The sequence below is a fragment of the Pygocentrus nattereri genome, chromosome 15 (genome assembly GCF_015220715.1).
Source record: "Pygocentrus nattereri isolate fPygNat1 chromosome 15, fPygNat1.pri, whole genome shotgun sequence".
In the NCBI taxonomy this organism is placed as follows: Eukaryota; Metazoa; Chordata; class Actinopteri; order Characiformes; family Serrasalmidae; genus Pygocentrus; species Pygocentrus nattereri.
The window spans coordinates 15,805,223-15,822,766 of record NC_051225.1 but is presented as its reverse complement, the minus strand read 5'-3'; the positions used below and the strand labels follow the sequence as shown (position 1 = coordinate 15,822,766).

At 43.4% G+C, this 17,544-nt stretch overlaps 1 protein-coding gene across 9 annotated transcripts in view; it reads right to left on the bottom strand.

Moving 5' to 3' along the window:
• sox6 (SRY-box transcription factor 6) overlaps positions 1 to 17,544 on the bottom strand; it is a 163,086-nt gene that overhangs the window by 109,659 nt on the left and 35,883 nt on the right. For 3 of the 9 annotated variants that reach the window (XM_037545485.1, XM_037545484.1, XM_037545486.1), the window contains one exon: positions 17,168 to 17,218. The exons of 3 other annotated variants lie outside the window; for them this stretch is intronic. In XM_037545485.1, the coding sequence (XP_037401382.1) occupies positions 17,168 to 17,211 (44 nt within the window). In that variant the 5' untranslated portion in view covers positions 17,212 to 17,218. Of the gene's footprint in view, positions 1 to 2,213; positions 2,306 to 17,167; positions 17,219 to 17,544 lie in introns of those variants that run through there. 3 more of the 9 variants (XM_037545482.1, XM_037545483.1, XM_037545487.1) reach the window with 3 other exon arrangements.

The following is a 17,544-nucleotide window of genomic DNA, read 5'->3' as shown; positions in this document are numbered from 1 at the left end:
TTGAAGCTATACCCCGTTCCCCTTCCCCACCATGTCTCAGACACCCTCTTCCCTGGCCTTCAGTCCCCTAAATCATAGGTCAACCCAGGAGGAAAATATTGGACCCCAATTTTTCTCTCCCTTCTGAAACAACACCACCCAGACATATAGGAACAGAAATAATCAAACGAAAATAAAAAATTGGAGGGGAGCAAAAACAAGAAGGCCATTGTTCCGGAGCTAATGATGGGTGAACCGAGGAATAGCAAAATCTGCTTTATGATGGGGCTTCAAGTTTCCATGGGTTACACACAGCGGGACGCGTGCACTAGCAAACACAGGCACTCACACTTGAATATATGCACTGATGCATGCAACACACACACACACACACACACGCACACACACAAACAGAAAGAACAAAAACAAAACAGGAACAGCAATTATAACTACCCACAATGCACAAAAAAAGAAACTAGAGAGAATACTTGGGGAAAATAAGTCCTTAAAAGCAAAGTCAGGTTTCTGAGGATTCTGGGGATACAGATTCTGCTGAAGCTCTTTTTACATGGTTTTTAAACCAAACCATAAAAGCAAAATCATCTGTCTGAGATTAGCAATGCCAAAAATAATAAATGTAAAGCACTTTTTTTAGTAGAATCATGTATTTCCACTTCTAATAAATGATTACTGAAACAGTAAATGTCTCATGCCGATTCCTATGAAGAGCATGAACACGCTGTAATCAGATTGCCAGCCACTACTGAAATTTCAAATCCTTCCATAACTGGCTTTTATACTAATCTAACTGTTTTTCTACATCACTCTCAACACCAGTTTCCACAAAGTAACCAAAGTAAACAACCACCAGACAAACCAACTCAATATATAAAAAGTCTCAGTAAGAGCCAAACCAGCTCAAAAGTCTCAGTGACTCAGTGATAAAAAGAGAGCGAGACAAAGTGAGTGTCTGTGTGTGTGTGTGTGTGTGTGTGTGTGTGTGTACATGAAAGAAGCTCCCCTCTCACACAGGTGACAAGGCCCTCGGTGTCCTCACCTCCCGTAATCAGCTCTCTGTTACCTGTCAAAGCCAACCGGCTGAAAAATTACCAACACAGCCAGCTCCATTTAGCACAATTAAATTATCACCGGTGTTACTGCACAGTGAACCCATCCATCCGTCATTATGGGAGAGAGGAGAATGAAGAGAGAGGGAGAGAAAGACAGAGATCTTCAAATCACACATTCCTGGGTAGCAAGTGCACAGCATAAACGGAAATCAATCGAGAGCGGCTCATTCTCACTCACGCCTTGTACTTCCAAGCGGAGCCGGAGAGAGCGAGGAGCAGCTCGACTCGTCTGACATACCCAGACTGGCATGCGAATCCGGCAGGAACCACTAGCACTGCTTTGCAGTCCGCCCTCAGCCTTATTTATCATGGCTGGAATTTTCCTTTTTTCTCTAATGCAGCTCAAAAAAAATCAGCAGCATTCCAATCCTTTTTTCCCTTGAAAATGATTTCTGATGGCTATAAAGGGATAAGAGAAAAAATATATTTTTTATTATTTATACTCGAATACTTTCCAGCCATTCATTGTTTGTCCACAGCCGTTAAGTTGGGGAAAAAACATGCAACTTAAGTTTTAATGGACCGAAACTGAAGTGTGATAAGCAATTATGGATGATGATGCTGAAATAGGCCAAATGGTGGATGGAGAAATATCTCCGCTTTGAAGGAGCACCTCAAGAGTTGTCCAAATTAATTTGTTTAAATTGTTCCTCCATAAATGTTGACCTATACCCCCTCAAAAAGTCAACTTAATTATGACAGTGCTGCTTCATTTCTCTCCCTCTCTCCCGCGTACGTTTCTCAGTTAAATATCCGGCACTTTTGCGGAGCTCAGAAGAACACTTAAAAGGCTGCTTAAAGCAAGCAAATGAAGGCAGCCTCTTCCCAAAGTGCACTTCAGATATTGAGCAGACGGCAGAAAATTACTTCACACAGTAAATTAAAAGAATTAGAAGAAATAATATCCTGTTAGAGAGCCTGACTGAATTTCACTTTAACTAACTTCCATTGCGGGGTGAGACCAGGAGCCTTGTTTCTGTCCTGTGTGTGTGTGTGTGTGTGTGTGTGTGTGTGTGTGTGTGAGTGAGTGTGAGAGAGAGAGAGAGAGAGAGAGAGAGAGAGAGAGAGAGAGAGAGCGCAAGTAACAAATCAGTAAACACTCACAGACTGTCCTCCTCTACTTGCTCGACAACTGGCCCTCTCTGCTGTCTTCCGGTCACCACTTCAGCGCTGGATGGCATTATAACTCCTCAAATCCGAAAAGTGCCCCCCCCCACTCCCCTCTCACACACACACACACACACACACACACACACACACACACACTCCGGCATGCACAGGCAGCTCAGTTGTCCCAGGCCCGCGTAACACTCTCTCAGCACACATTCAAGGAAAGCGGAGCAAACACACGCGCTTAGCTGCACACTCGCGGAGCAGAAGAGCCAGCAGAGTGGCCGCTAAGCTCCGCCACTCACACACAAGCTCTCTCTCTCGCCCCGCCGGAGGAGATTCAGAGACAAGAAAAGCTGCTTGTTGTTTTTTTTTTTCTCTCTCTCTCTTTCACTTGCTCATTCTCTCTCTCTCTGAGCAGGCAGGAGAAGTCGGGGCCTTTTGGGGGGATGCAGTTCCCAAAGTGCCTTCTGTCACTGCCACTGCAGTTAAGCAAACTTTACAGCCAGTCAAAGCCATCAAGCAGCACTGCCTATTAGCTGAGCAACAGTGGAGCTTTGTGGTTTGCCTTGCAGTTGACAGTAAGTTATGAGTCCTTTGTGAGCACAGGGGAAGGAAAACAGAGTTTGGAATTTGGCAGGAAAATATAATACAGAATTCTCCTGTCTATGGAACCTGAATTCTCTCTCTCTCTCTCTCTCTCACACACACACACACACACACACACAGACACGATTTCTTTTTTTTGGGGGGAAACAATTAAGCATTGTTAGTGGACAGAAAAGCAACTCTGACAGATGAAATATGGCATGGGCCCCTTTATGGAAAAACAGTAAACAAAGCTGTATTCAGGCACAGGCCTTTTCTGTCATTTATAAAGTTGCCTTCAAAACACTGGACTTTCCTGAGAAAGAGCTGTGCTTCAATTAACCAAGTGTAAAATCTCCCACAGTCCACCATTCCACCTTAAGGGTGGATGGAGTGCTTTTTTTGGGTTTTGTTTTTGTTTTTTGTTTTTTTGTTGGGGGGGGGGGGGGGGGGGGGGGCAAGAGGGGCTTAAAACAACGTTGGTGGTATTTCAGAGTCAGAAAGTCTGTTTTTAATTGAGATACAATAAGCTTACAGAACACAGAGGAGGGGAGAAAGAGCAGAAAAGAAGAAAATGAAAAAGGGGCCCTGATAGAAAAGAGAGATAGAGGGGGAAAATGAGAAGGAAAAGCCCCCCCCCAAAAAAAAAAAAACAGGAACAATGGCTAATTATGAGGGAGTAATTTTGTGGTGACAGGAATGGCAAGAGAACTGGACAAAATGAATGGTGCTATGAAAAGAGTACGGCTCCTCTAGCCAGCGGCAGCAAGAACTGTGTGCCTACAGTCTTCAGCTTGGACCTCATGAGGTCATCATTGGCAGACAGTGCCCAGAAAAAAGAAGAAGAAGAAGACGAAGAAGAAGAAAGAAGAAAAAAAAAACAAAAAAAAAAAACACTTGGGTTGGTACAACTGCCATTCGGACATCTGGAATGCCGGCGTACACTGGCCTGCTTTCTCCAGCAACTATTCCTCTAATTCCTTTCTCTTCCAAAAATAGGAGGCCTTCTCGCCAGTCTGCTCACCCAAATTGGAAAATTTGCAGCGTCTAATGCAAAGAAAAGCAGTTTTGTTCCCTTCCATTCTCATCTCATAAATGAGATTTCAGTGGGGGGAGAAAATTGAGGAAATTACCTTCAATGCCGCTTTGATTAAGCTGCTCTATTTTGGGGCTTTTGGGATGGACAACAGCTCATTAGTCACCACTAGCCCCATCCCTCATTCTTCTCTGGGCACTTTTTGTCAGCGCATTTGTTCTTTTTCTCTTTTCTTCACCCTCATGTCTGCTGAGTTTCTCTTCCCAGGGTGACTGGGTCCACCCATAAAGGACAGTAGAATAACTGTAGTCCAGAAGGGACTTTTTCTATGACATAAGGTACAGAGAAGTCAGGGAAGAACAGAGAATGAGGAAAGATGGGGAAAAAGACGGGGGATGGGCGCAGAGAAGCCGCATTTCATGTGACACGTCAATCGGAAAATCAAAACAGGGGTAGTTCATTTGCTCCACCCAGATGAGGCCATGTTAAGAAGCCTGATGAATTGCAGGGTCAGTCAGGCCACACCTCGGCGATTTATGATTAAGCCTTATTATTTTGGGGGAACTGACATTGATTGCTGACTTAAGGCGCAGAAACCAATTCAACAGCCGCCGTTGAATGGAGAGCATGGGCAACGGCGTGTGGCCAGGGTGACAGGTCAGACAGGAAGTCTGAATAAAAAACGCCCAACTAAACGAATGCGCTCGGCACCCTGGCCTGTTTGGAGGTGGTTAGAAGTTAGCTACATGATTGACAGGCTACACAAAAAAAGCGGGAAGGCTTTTGCAAGAGCAGGAGTTCTACCATTGATCTGTGTAATTGCCCTAAAATCTGCTTCAGCAAAGCTACGGACAGGGCCGGCGTTTTAGCAATGCTAAGATGGGGCCAGTTCACAGAGCAGCACCCTAAGAAAAAAGCCGTAAAAAGTGAAATGTGAAACACAGTGAAACATAGCTCTAATAAAACTAGGAGCTGACAGACACGGTATGATTAAAAAAAAAAAAACCTGAAGCGGAATCCGCTCCAGCCTGGAGAACAGGCACGTTACTGAATTAGCCGCTGACTGATACAGAAAACGTCTCATCCATTCACCATTTAACCGGGTATCTAACCACTCGCTCTCTTGCCTCTGCTAACTCACCCCAACATGAAACGACACAGTAGCCTCTTAAAAATGCTCAAAACAAACAGGGAAAAAACCTCTGAGACTGCAGTCTGCAGATGAACAAACCCTGTTTGGTTAGTGAGCAGCTTCCTGGGCCAACGACGGTGGCAAGGCGAACGCTCCCCTCACTGCTCAGTAACATGAGCTCTGCTGCAACCACAGGCAGTTAGTCGTCAGGAGGACTCATGTTGACTAACACGTTCATTTGTGACTCTCTGTCTTGCCCTCTTTCTTTTCTTTTTCCCCCATTTGTTTTTTTTTCCTCTCCCCTTCTTTTCCTGGCACACACAGACGCATGCGTCATGACAAGCTCTCGGAATGAAATCATTAACTAAATTGCTTTCTTTTAAAAAACCGCGAGTGTGTGACAGGGGTGGTGCGTATCTGTCTCTGGCTGCTGGCCACGGTGCTCTGGTTCCACGCGCAAGCCGGCTGCAGCCTCTGTTGTGGTCCTCCGCGACCGCAGCCTCCTGCTCCAAGCAGCCGGCACTCAGTTTGGGGGCTCGTCCGGGACCAATATGAAATGATCGGGTAATCTCAACCACACTCCCCTCATCTTCCTCACTCTGCCAAGAGCACAAAGAGGCCCTTTGTGTGTGTCTAATATATATATATATATATATATATATATATATATATATATATATATATACACATACACACACACACACACACACACACACACTCAAGAATGGCTTTGCACATCACCATTGCTGAATCAATCAGGAATATATTAAATAAATATATTAAATAAGTACATTTTAAGTCAGGGACGGAAGACATTCCAAAGAAGGCTCATTGTCGATGTGGGGTTGGGGGGGGGGTTAAGAAGGTGGTAGTATCACTACTTCTGTTTGTCAGCTAGCACTCTCTCCACAAAGGAGACTTAAAGCACATTCATCCTCAATAAACTGAAACCTTATTAACTACTGTACTTCACTGCTTAACCTTTTAAGGCTGACACAAAAAAGTGGTGATCCATGCCATGTAATCTACTCCTTTCCCTTAATAACATAATTTCTGAATGCTGTTTTTGCATTTATTTCATACGTAAAGAACATAATCTAACAGTTGTAAAAAATAAAAGCTATTTTTATTCACTTCGTGTTACAAAATACCATTTTGAACAAGAAAACACATGAAGAGGAGTAAGTCACTCATGTCAGTCATTGCTCTAATTAAACGAATCAATAATAAAAGTAAAAAGTGCGCTCTGGGTGAATTCATCTCTCAAAAATAGTGCATCCAACAAGTCAGGAGGCTTTGGGCATATTTTATACAGTGATAGAAAATAAAGTAGCACACAGAAAGCTCCAGTCCTACATGCAGAAATCAATAAAATGATCTTACTGTTGCCAGAGGTATGTGCATGCAGCATAACTCCTCTGGCAGCAAACATAAGAAGCGGTTTTTGATTTTGGGCCTAGTAGTGGGCTCCACTATAGATGGGTTCACCTATAGATGCTGCCATTACCACGGGTGACAGCAAAAAGGCGTGGTATAATTTGAACTGACGGCTAACAGCTCATTGAAATTTTGTTGAAAGTTTACATTATAAAGTTTCAATCAATACCATATTTGAGTTCCTAGATAGATGAGATGCTTTTATGATTTAAGGGACATTTCTATTATAAATGACATCTTGTACACTTTCGGCACGTGCTTGTCATTTGCCCAGACTACAGTTCGCTGAAGCAGAATATAAATTGTGAACGCACATGTTATTCTTCATGTAACTATGTAATTCATTATGTAGTTCTGTTTGTATTTTTATATAGAGCTCTTGACTTCAAATGAGATGGTAAGATGGAAAAATGAAAGCAAAATACAAAAGCAAAAAAAAAAAGGAAAAAATAATAATACAATGAACTTCCTTCGAATTCCCCAGAGGTGAATAATACATTAAAAGGAAGCCTATCGAATCTAGTCTTTGGTAACATTGTGTCTGCCTAGCTCAGGGAGTTTTAAATAAGCAAAGCAAACAGAGGGAAGGTAAATACCTAGTGAAGGCCAGACAAATATTTGATAAGCGGATAGGGACTGGGGCAGTGCGGGAGTCCTCCCACAACCACACTTCCCTCTTCTCCTTTTCTCCTCATCAGGCTATCCCTCGCTTCACCTCTCCCTCTCACTCGGCGCAAGGCAGCAGATGTGTCTTTCACAGCCTGTAGAGCATGCAACCAATCTGCAAACAATAGCCAAGCACTGACAAAGGTCACCTTTCGCAATACGCATGTTATCAGACAGCTAAAAAGCACAACGACCACGCAGCTAGTCCATGCCCACCATACACTGCCCTCCGTCAGAGGGCACCTCGGTGTGTGTGTGTGTGTGTGTGTGTGTGTTTTAAACATCCACTACAATGCGGCTCGAGCTCTCTTAATAGGCCAATTACACAAGTTTAAGCTCCTTTTTTGACCTCACATTAAGCCGGGAGTTGGTGTAAACAAGTGCAATCCTATTAACCTAATAATATACATGAAGCAGGCTAACAGTGGCCAGGGGCTAAAGCTGCTCACACAGTCTTAACTACTGCAAGGCAGGCCTGTCATAGCCACAGAAAGTGGCACAGCCCCAGCCTAAGTTTCTTTCACTCAAACACACAGCATCGTAAGTTAATCTCCGCTAGTTATTCAGTGCTCACCTGCCTGGAAAGCAGGACCAGCATTTGAGATCCCACACTTGGAACGTATTGAGCAAAGGTTATGTGTATTGCAGATGTCATTAGCTAATTAAAGGCTTAATGTAGTAAATTCTAAGACCTTACCCAGACTCAATAAGGCTCACGGCCATTGTAAAATCAAAAGCAGCCTTTTATTTTTTTGGAAACACTCAGTAAAAATTTCATCAGCACTCTTGATGAGCTCATTTCGTTCACCGACTTTGTGCTTCCTAACTGTTCTCCTTGTCATTCTGGAGCGAAAACAAACTTCTGAATTTATCTTTTATGAAGCCAACTTCTAAGTGTTTCCACTTGAAACCAAGAGCTATATTATTCATAAAGGTGCTGCCTTTTAAAGGCGACAAACAACGCGTTTTATGCAGCGATATGAAAGCGTAATGCTGACAGATGCTGGCTCAGTCGCATTCTGGTGTCACTGCACCAACAAATGGAGACAGTTTAAGGGTAAATATTTAACAGCAAGTCATTTAAGCAGATACAATGCAAAGTGTGTGAGGTTGCGTGAGTCAGAAAACAGGCCCGCTAGGAGTCATTTCCAAAGATGTGATAAAAAAACAAGATGCAGTCCACTGTATTGCTGTTTGTGAGGCAGTGTGTGTATGCGTGCGTGTGTTTGGGTGTGCATTTTCCAGGGGGTGATGTGCTGCTGCTTGAGGCGTACATGAATCGTGCGTTTAAGGAGCTTTAAATCCTTTCTGAGGTAGGGGTCACCCCAGGGAGTTGAGATTCCCTGAGTGTATGAATGCATGATTGTGTGCATGAGAATTAGAAGTGTGTGTGCGCAGACCTCCGGGTGTTTCTAAAATCCCTGCGCATACGTCAGCGGCCGGGCAGTCCAGGAACCAGGCTGTGGGCTATAAATGGCTGCTCCATGCTCGTTGCTAAAAATACATAGGGCTTCTCTCTAAGTAAATCCTGAATTAAACACAACAGGAGATCCTAACTCTAACTCTTTTTTGGCCCTTGGTTTCAACTGAAAGCAATACAGATGGCACAAATCTGATCTACATTACTGAAATCAAAAAAGAGCGAAAAAAGATAATCAGATTTTAACAAATCTAGCTTGAAATATGACAAATAGGAAGGGAAGTAAAGTAGGTCATGTGATATCAGTTTCATGTACTCTAATGTTGAGTAATAAGATGAGTAGCTTAGTAAGTATTATGACAGAATTGCCATTATTTTAAATTCATGCTATTTTTTTCAGTAATGTGAGTCCAACTGAAAAGAGTTCTTGATGTTCTGGAAACTAAATTAAAAAGCTGTAAAAAATGACATAAAAACTCATATAGACTAATTGTGCTCTCTTTTTAATGAAGTATGCAGTTGGTCAGTGTTCTTTAAGCACAGACATTCCTGACATGCTCAGAAATGCACACTGTTTATCACAATAATCATAAAACCTATATGTCATACTGCCTACCTATAAAAGCCATCAATTAAAAAGATCTATTTTAAGCTCTAATGTCTAGCTTAAGCAGCCTTCAAAGAAAAAAAATACTGTACCGTTATCAGTACCAGAAAATAAAGTACCCAGAAAGCAGCAAATGCACTTGAGCAAAAACAAGGGCAGAATCAGCAAAGTCGATGAGTGACAGCCCAGGTAATCCAACACCCGTACTTTGCCGGACCCTTTACTCTGAGAAGGAGGCTTTATCGGGACAAGAGAGATCATTGCTTTAATCATTTTCCCAACTGCTTCTCTTTTTCTGTCTGGCTCCCGGTAATCGTGTCTGTCAGGTTATGAGCTCAAGAGTCAAGTGCAGGGTGTGATTGTGTGTGTACACAGGTTGTTTAAAGACCCCGGTCTGTTTAACTGCATGGAATGTGAACAGGAGGGGTATGGTGTTTGTGTGAATGTGCGTGCAACGTTGAGGAGCTCAGAAGGGTAAGAAGTGCGGTGATTACCCATCAGAACTGTGGGCTTAGCGCTTAGCCCAGACTGCGCAGTTCTAGGACAGTCACATTAAGCTATGTGGTCACAATTTCCTATCCCATTCTTCTTTTCAGAAGTTCTCCCTCCCTCCCTTTCTCTCTCTCTCTCTCCGTGATTACGTCACATCGCGCGCCCCATGTGGATGGTGGTCACGAGCGTCAGGGGAAAATACCTCATGTTGAGTAATCCATAAACACCCAGCAGCTCTGCCAACACACAGAGCTTCCACTAACTGCTCAGAACGCGCTGGTCAGTGTGGGCAGCGCCTTCAAAAATGCTTCAGCCAAAACCCTGGCCAGAAAATGAGAGTGGCAGCTGCAGCGGGGCCTGTCCCTCCACACACACACACACACACACACACACACACGTACACACCACCGCACAAACACCACCACACAAACACAGAGTGAAACAAGGCCAATCATAATGGGACTGTGCGAGTCTTAATTGAGTTTCCCCCTTTCGAGCGCGCCATTATCTCAGGCTAATGATGTCCACTGGCCCCTCTCTCTCTCTTTACTCGAGTGGGTCTTGAGCGAGCCACTCGTTTTCCTACAGTCAGAGTTAATGCACTATGAACAGCTACACCCACAGTCATCAGCGATCTGCATATTCAATAACTTCCGTAATTACGTACGCAATTCATCAGATGCTATCTGATTGCGGAGAGGAAGAGAGTCAATGTGCGTGTGCGTGCGAGAGAGAGAGAGAGAGAGAGAGAGAGAGAGAGAGAGAGAGAGAGAGAGAGAGAGAGAGAGAGAGACGAGAGAGAGAGAGAGAGAGAGAGAGAGAGAGAGATGAGAGAGAGAGAGAGAGAGAGAGAGAGAGAGAGAGAGAGTCTGACTCCAGGAGGACACAAGTCTAATCACAAAACTAACATGATAATTGAAATCTAAATTGAAAGGCTTGTGCGGCTGTGGCAAGACAGAGAGGGAGGACTATTGGCTTGACAGCAAGTGAGAGCAAAAGAGAGAGAGAGAGAGAGAGACACATAAAAGATGATGACGAATGGACGGTGAGATGTACACAGAAAAAAAATAACAAGCTGGAAGACAAGTTTAAGGACCTGCAAGTCATTCATTGTCCAGCAGAGCTACATGTGATGTCTTTATAATGTCATGAGTCTTCAACAAAAACACCTGCCCGTGGCTGTTCCTTCTAGAGTCTGCTCCCTCTGTTGGACCAAGGAGTGTAGTGTACACTGCGCAGAACCCCACTAAATATGTTATAGTTGTGGTTTCTGCTTCTCCTCATTCTGAAATAATGGTTCCTGGAGAGTATATAACAGCACAGGCTTGCTTTGGAATAAGAATCAGGCCTTTATCATGCATTTGCCAATACCTTGTTTGACCCCAGTGACCCTTAATAATATTGACCTGATCTTCGTTTTCCAGACTGCTTGGTAAATGGGCGATATTGTGTTAATAGCAGTTGTCTTTTTTCCTCCAATTACTGTTATTTCACACAGTGTACGGATGTGACAAGACCTCAGCTAACCTCAATGACCTGTGTGCTTATTCTATTTATAATGCCCTTCTATGAGAAGTTCATCTTCAAATTAAGGAAAATATGAGAGGTTCAATTCTTGGTATGTATTTCATGTATTCTATGTGAAAAAAAATGCATATTTCCTAAAATGGGGAAAGAAAGGTCCTTTGTGGAGTTTTCCTAGCACCTGTGTCAACCCTCTGCCACAGAGGCCTGCTATTACTTTTGCTTAACCATGAACTTTTCTTTTTTCCCCTCTCCTAACATCCCTCTATCAAATTATAGATAATCTTATAAAAAATCTCCAACTCCATTCAAATCCGCAGCTAAGGAAGGAATTTACGGGGCTTTTGAGGACAGTGGCCTGATGTTCCAGAGAAGTCCGCTCCTGATAAAACATGCCACGGCACCATGTCCGATGGCCCAAAGAGTAACTTGAAGATAAAGCTGACGATGAAAATGAATCACTCATCTCTCTCCCTCCCAGCTCCATGTAGAGCGGCCTGCTTTACAATCTCTCCCATCTGCTGGATCTCATACTTAGCGATAATTAGTGATGCCAAATTCATTAACCCGATCTGCCGTTACAGTGGCCCGCACCATAAATTAGCTTAATGTGAACAGACATATTCCAGTTGTAATAGGCGATATAAAAGGTGAGGAGAGCCACGGAGAAACCGAGACTGTACATCATGAACATATTGTCCATGACAACGAATGATAATGACTCCTGGTCTATTTGCACGTGAACAATGTTTTCTGAAAGGCACTGGGGCGTTTGAAAGAAGAAAGCTTGAGATTACTAACTAAACCCACAGAAGAGTAAATGCTTAGTGAAAACATTGGGTCACAGGCCTATCGCCATAACCGTCTTGATTTTTTGCTGTTGAATTTGAGTTATCCCACATTATAAGTGACTCTCAGTTTGTTATTTTATCAAACATGATATGAATGCATTTGTATTCTGCCAAAATGCTAAACTAACACATAAAACCAGACTCTGGAATAATATTGGTTGTGGACGTGTACCTGTTTGTGTTGGACACTGCCGACAAAGTAAAGGACTTTGGGGTATATACGCAAGTAGGCAAATCTGCTGCACTCCTGGTTATCGGTGTCAGTGCAGAAGGTGCCAGAAATACAAGAAGAAGCATGGAAACCCATCTTCTCTCCCCTCCCTCCTTTCCAGTCCCCAGTTCAGGGAGCTGGGATGGAAATCTCTGGAGCATCGGACAGCTTCATCTAATTGAAGGAATTATTTTTTCCTCCAGATCTCTGGCATAAATCAAGTTTGTGTTTATGCAAAGTCAGTTTGGAACAAGTGGGTTTTGGTCATGTGGTGGCTCTTTTTTCCCTTGCTTACTGAACTGCATCACTCCTCCTTTTCCTCCTTCCCACTTCTTTCCTCCTTCTCTCCAGTGAGCGTGAGCGGAAGCCTGGCTGCATGTTCCATGTCGATGTGACAGCAGTGTACAAATGGTAGGCCCAAAACAAACTGCTATTGTAAAAGAAGATGTCGACCTTTGCTGTCCTTGGATTATGCTGTGACCTCTTTGTCCCCCACTATCCCCCAGTGGCCTTGCCCAACAACTCCCAGCAAAGAGCATATTAGGCCAGGATTCCACTTTGTTGTTAAAAAGGGTCTTGTCCTTTCAGCTCTTTCCCTCTTGTTCTCTCCCGCTCTGCTGTTTTTTGGGGGGGGTTTATTCGAGCCAAGGTGGTGGATGAACACAAGTCCATTGTTCCCCTCGCAGATGGAAGTTGGAGTTACTACGGCAACAGCGCTAATCCCCCTTTTTACCACCTTTCTTTATATTATTGGCTCATCAAGTGCCTACCTTTTAACTCAGGAGCTAGATGGAGCCAGTGGTGAAGCTCCCTCCTTCTAATTAGCTATGATTTGAGCTCCGCAGACAACATGATGAGCTAATCGAAAATTTGCAAAATAATGACGTACCAGGAACAAGTATTCCTTCTCCTGAGGCCCTGCACTAAGAATAACAAGAATGAGGCCATTATCGAGCAGCGGACATTAGACTGCTGCCCTGCCACCACAACAGAGAGCGTAATTGTTCCAGCGTTGTCCACACAATCAACAACCTATTGTTGACGACTTGAAAAATAAAGGCGCGGAGAATTGGTGCCATGATGATTGGTCCGCTCCGCCATGCAGGGCCCAAACTGAATTGTCTGACAGAGAAGGTCCTTGATAGACTGCTGCTTCTCTCAAAAGGGGTGTGGATGAAGACAACTGTCTGGCTTTCTGAGGGGGAAAAAATGTCCCTTTTTCTTTTTGTTCTAGGCCCCCTCTCTCCCTCTCTTTCTCTCCCTCTCGCCGCTCAAATAACCACCGATCCGCATTAGCCCACCGCCATTCACGGCATGAATGGGCTAGAGGCGTGTAGGCCTATCTTTCGGGCAGGAGGATGAGGTGGCCTCTGAGACAGAGCCAGGAGGATCTTGGCCAGTAGCCTTCAAACTGATCTAGAATCAGGGTTTTCATGTTCAAACCAGCCTGGGTCACACTACGTTAAAAAGTCAAAACTGATCCCCAAACAGCTTTTAACAGTGTGGGGGACAGGATTAGCTTTGAAATAACACCTTCAACTCAACTCTGTTAGCACACACTGCAAGATCTTTTCTTATCTTTAACTCTTCTGCAGAGAAAATAAAGAAGAGCCAACGGCATGAGTGACAGCAATAAACAAAATAAGTAACCATAGAGAATAATTTCAATGAATCATGAGCATGAATAACTAATAAATGGGAGTACAGAAGTGCCAGAGTCCGATTAAATCACAACACATTAAAAACTTAAGAGACTGTAAGCTTCCAAATCTAGGTCGTTAATCGTACTAGTGTAAGAACTGAGTAAAAACTGAGATCAGTGATGTGAATGCAGTTAATTATTTAATTCCATGGCTTTATATGCATCTTCATGTATCTGCTGCTCTGAGAACAGAAGTTTTTTTTTTTTTTTTTAGCTTTTTTTTTATTCATTTCTTTTATATATGCTTCTTTGTGAGGCTAAGCCAGGCCAGGAGGGGAAAAAAGAATGCTAAGTGGGCCCCCTTTGCCTAGTCAACCTTCAGTGGGCTTCATTTATCTTCATCTTGTTAGACTAAATTAATTAACAATCTCGCTGTTACACACTTTCTCCTTTCATTACATCAAATAATGGCAGGGATGGAGGAGGAGGTGCTCTCCTCTGGGATTAGGACTGTGGCTGCTAGAGACATCTCTCTCTCTGTCTCTCTCTCTCTCTCTCAGACAGACACACACACACACACACACACGCTCAAGCAGATTCTCTTTCAAATGCACACACAAACAGTGCTGATCATTTCATTTTTAACACAGCTCTCTAAGCACATAAGTGAGATACGCAGTAGGCTTTATTCAAAAGATGTAGTTACTAAGGAGCAATTCATCCAAGGGAAAAAAAAAAACAGCACATCTTTGCTGCTGCATGAATTTTCAGAGTTCAAAACAAATGAGATTTCTTTACTGTAGAAACACAGTACAAAGAAAAAGTAGTTATATAGTTGATACACACACACACACACACACACACACACACACACACACACAGCTGACATTTGCTTCTACTGCAGAATTTGTTCTTTACTTTGTACCGCACCTCAACATGTTTATTTGAGCAAAAAAGATGAAACAGGCATTTTGAACTCAAGGCGCATCTTTGAGACCTAAGTAATCACAATAACAACTTTGTTGATTAAGTATGACTTAGTGAATAGTATGGAAAGTGAGTGATAAAGTGATAAAACACAAAACATACTGGTTAAAATAATTTCACACTAGATTGGAACGGAGCACTTGCTGAATTACTTAGAAGCCTATAACACATTTATAATATGAGGTAATATGTGAATAAACACTCACTGCATACTTCTTGACACATGTTCTTACCGGATTACTGCCTCCTGCAAAACCAGAGTCAAAGCACGGCTTTAATCTCACCCTGGTTGTTGAGGCCCCTTTTCGTCCGCTGCTGTGTGTAATATCTTTTTACTGCTGCTCCTCATTTAATTAAAACAGACACTGACAGAAGGATGCGGATTAAGGAGCTGTAATGATGCATTTACTCCAAATTAATCACACTTGTTCTTCACCGGGTAATGACTTTGGTGAAAAAAAGAACAAAGGAAGGGTTATTATGGAGGCTTTCTGTCGATGGGGAGATTGGTGGTTTAGTATGCGTCTGGCTGAGTGCGCTCGAAGGGTGTGGAAGGATCGGTTATACATCAATGAGGTGACACTGCCCATCCCCCCCACCTCCCCAACAAAGCTAGTTACCCTTCCAACTCCTTTGGCCTTCAACAGGTGGCCTGAGTCAAAGACAACCACACCCCCCCACCACCACCCCCATTCTGCAGCTTTAGAGAAAGAGGTTGGACAGATAAAGGCGTTGTGCTTACTATAATCCAAACTCCAGCAGTGATCTGACTGCCAAATGCTGACCCAGGCTGAATGTTATGCGGCCCTGTGGACTTAAGGGTTTATACATGATGGTTACATCAAACGCCATGGCTCCTCAAACACATGACTTCTTAGCTTTAATTTATTCTACGTGCAGACTCCCGTCCGAGTTAATCCAATCAAAGTGTAGCAATAAATACCTTGCATACAACAAATATGAATTTATACCTGAGCCGGAACATCTCTGCTATGTCACTCGGACATGCACAAGGGAGACCCCGCGCTCATGACCTGGGCCTGCCCTAGGACAAAAGCTGTTGGCTTCTTGTGGCTGTGCCAAAGGGATCGGAGCCAGCGTCACCTGTGAAGCTTTCTCAGGGTATGTGGGTCAAGCCAAACCAGAGCAGTAGTCTTCAAAAGGCCCATAAAGCAGTCACTTTCACTTCTCCAAATGACAAACTGTTCACTGCTGCAGTGCCTGCTATTGAGACTAATCACCTCTCCATATGCTCATCTATAGAGGATTAGTGCACGCTGAAATAAGAGGCAAGTCAAGAATGATAACTAAGACACAATATAAATGCCAACACAGAAAGGAAGCTGAATATTGAATTTGTTACGAGAAAAACGTCTGGCTATTCTTCACAAAAAAAAGCAATCATTACTTAAAAAGAAACTATTTTCTAAAGATACAGGGATCAATTGCCTTTCAGATGTAAAAAAAAAATCCTCAAAAATCAAGTCACATTCATTGCAGCATAATGTTTTTACTTTTGTCTGGATTCCAGCAGATTGGGGAGAGAGCAGAGGAGAAAAAAAAGCTGTTAATTTAATCAAATAAATGACCTTTTGAAAAAGGAATCAAAGGGGATTCATTAGCTTTAGTAAAGTTTGGCTGACAACAGCTTTGAAAGGCAGATGCTGCTACTGCTTTTAATGAGAGATCGCTAATTAGGGTTGCTACTAGCAATTCAAGAGCGAGGAAGGTGCATGGCACAAACAGCCCAATGGCTAACACACTCGCTGTTATTTACTTCCTCTGTGTAATGACAAGCACAAATTCTTAATTAGAATCATAGGAAGGTGGGAGGGTGGAAGAGGAGGGGGCAGCAACCTGACAGGTTTTGATTTTGCGGTTGTATCATAAACATACAACAGGAAATGGTCAAAGTCGCAGACCGAGCGCCACCCCAGCTCACCTGGGTAGTGAGGGGAGAGGGATGAGGGGCTGGGAGCCGAGAAGCAGGATAGTGTGACAGACACGTGCATGCAGTATGTGGAGTGAAACACGTCTTTCACTCTGTGACTGAATTAGGGGTGGTACACACTGTGAGAAAAAGGGACATGCTTTCAGTTTGACTGGCTCTGAAGCAGCACTGTGAGCATGCCGGGGGTCACAAAGAGAGACTAAACTAACACTTACACAAGCATGAACTCACACACACAATGGTGCGCGCAGACACACACGCACACACACGCACGCACACACATACAAACACTAGTCTGCTTCATAGCTAATGCTAGGTGTTATGATCCTGGAGCTGTGAAAAGACAGATGAGTTTTTGCCCCAGTACCCCTGCGGCAACAACATGAGAAACTAAAGCAACTAACCTCAGTAAAAAGCTGCTACGCAGAAAGCCCTCCATGTTCAGCATTTGGGTTCTGTGGCAGGAGAAATACACAGAGAGCCATTGTAACTCAGCAAAGCTTAGCAACTTAAGCATAGCAACTTGGCACACAACAGTAACAAAGGGAGAAAACAGAAAAAAAAACATTCAACACGTCCTGCGTGAGGAAAAACAAAGAACCTCCAAAAGGAACATTTCTCATCCTCCGAAACCGGACTGAAGAACAAAGGCCCTGGTCATCTCCAAAACTCCATTCCTCATCTCTCTGCAGAAAAGCAGCCATTTGTCATTAGCATACACGGTTTTCCAGCCTCAAGCTGATGATATGTTATCGTATGGCTGTGCTCCTCCCTGTGCTCT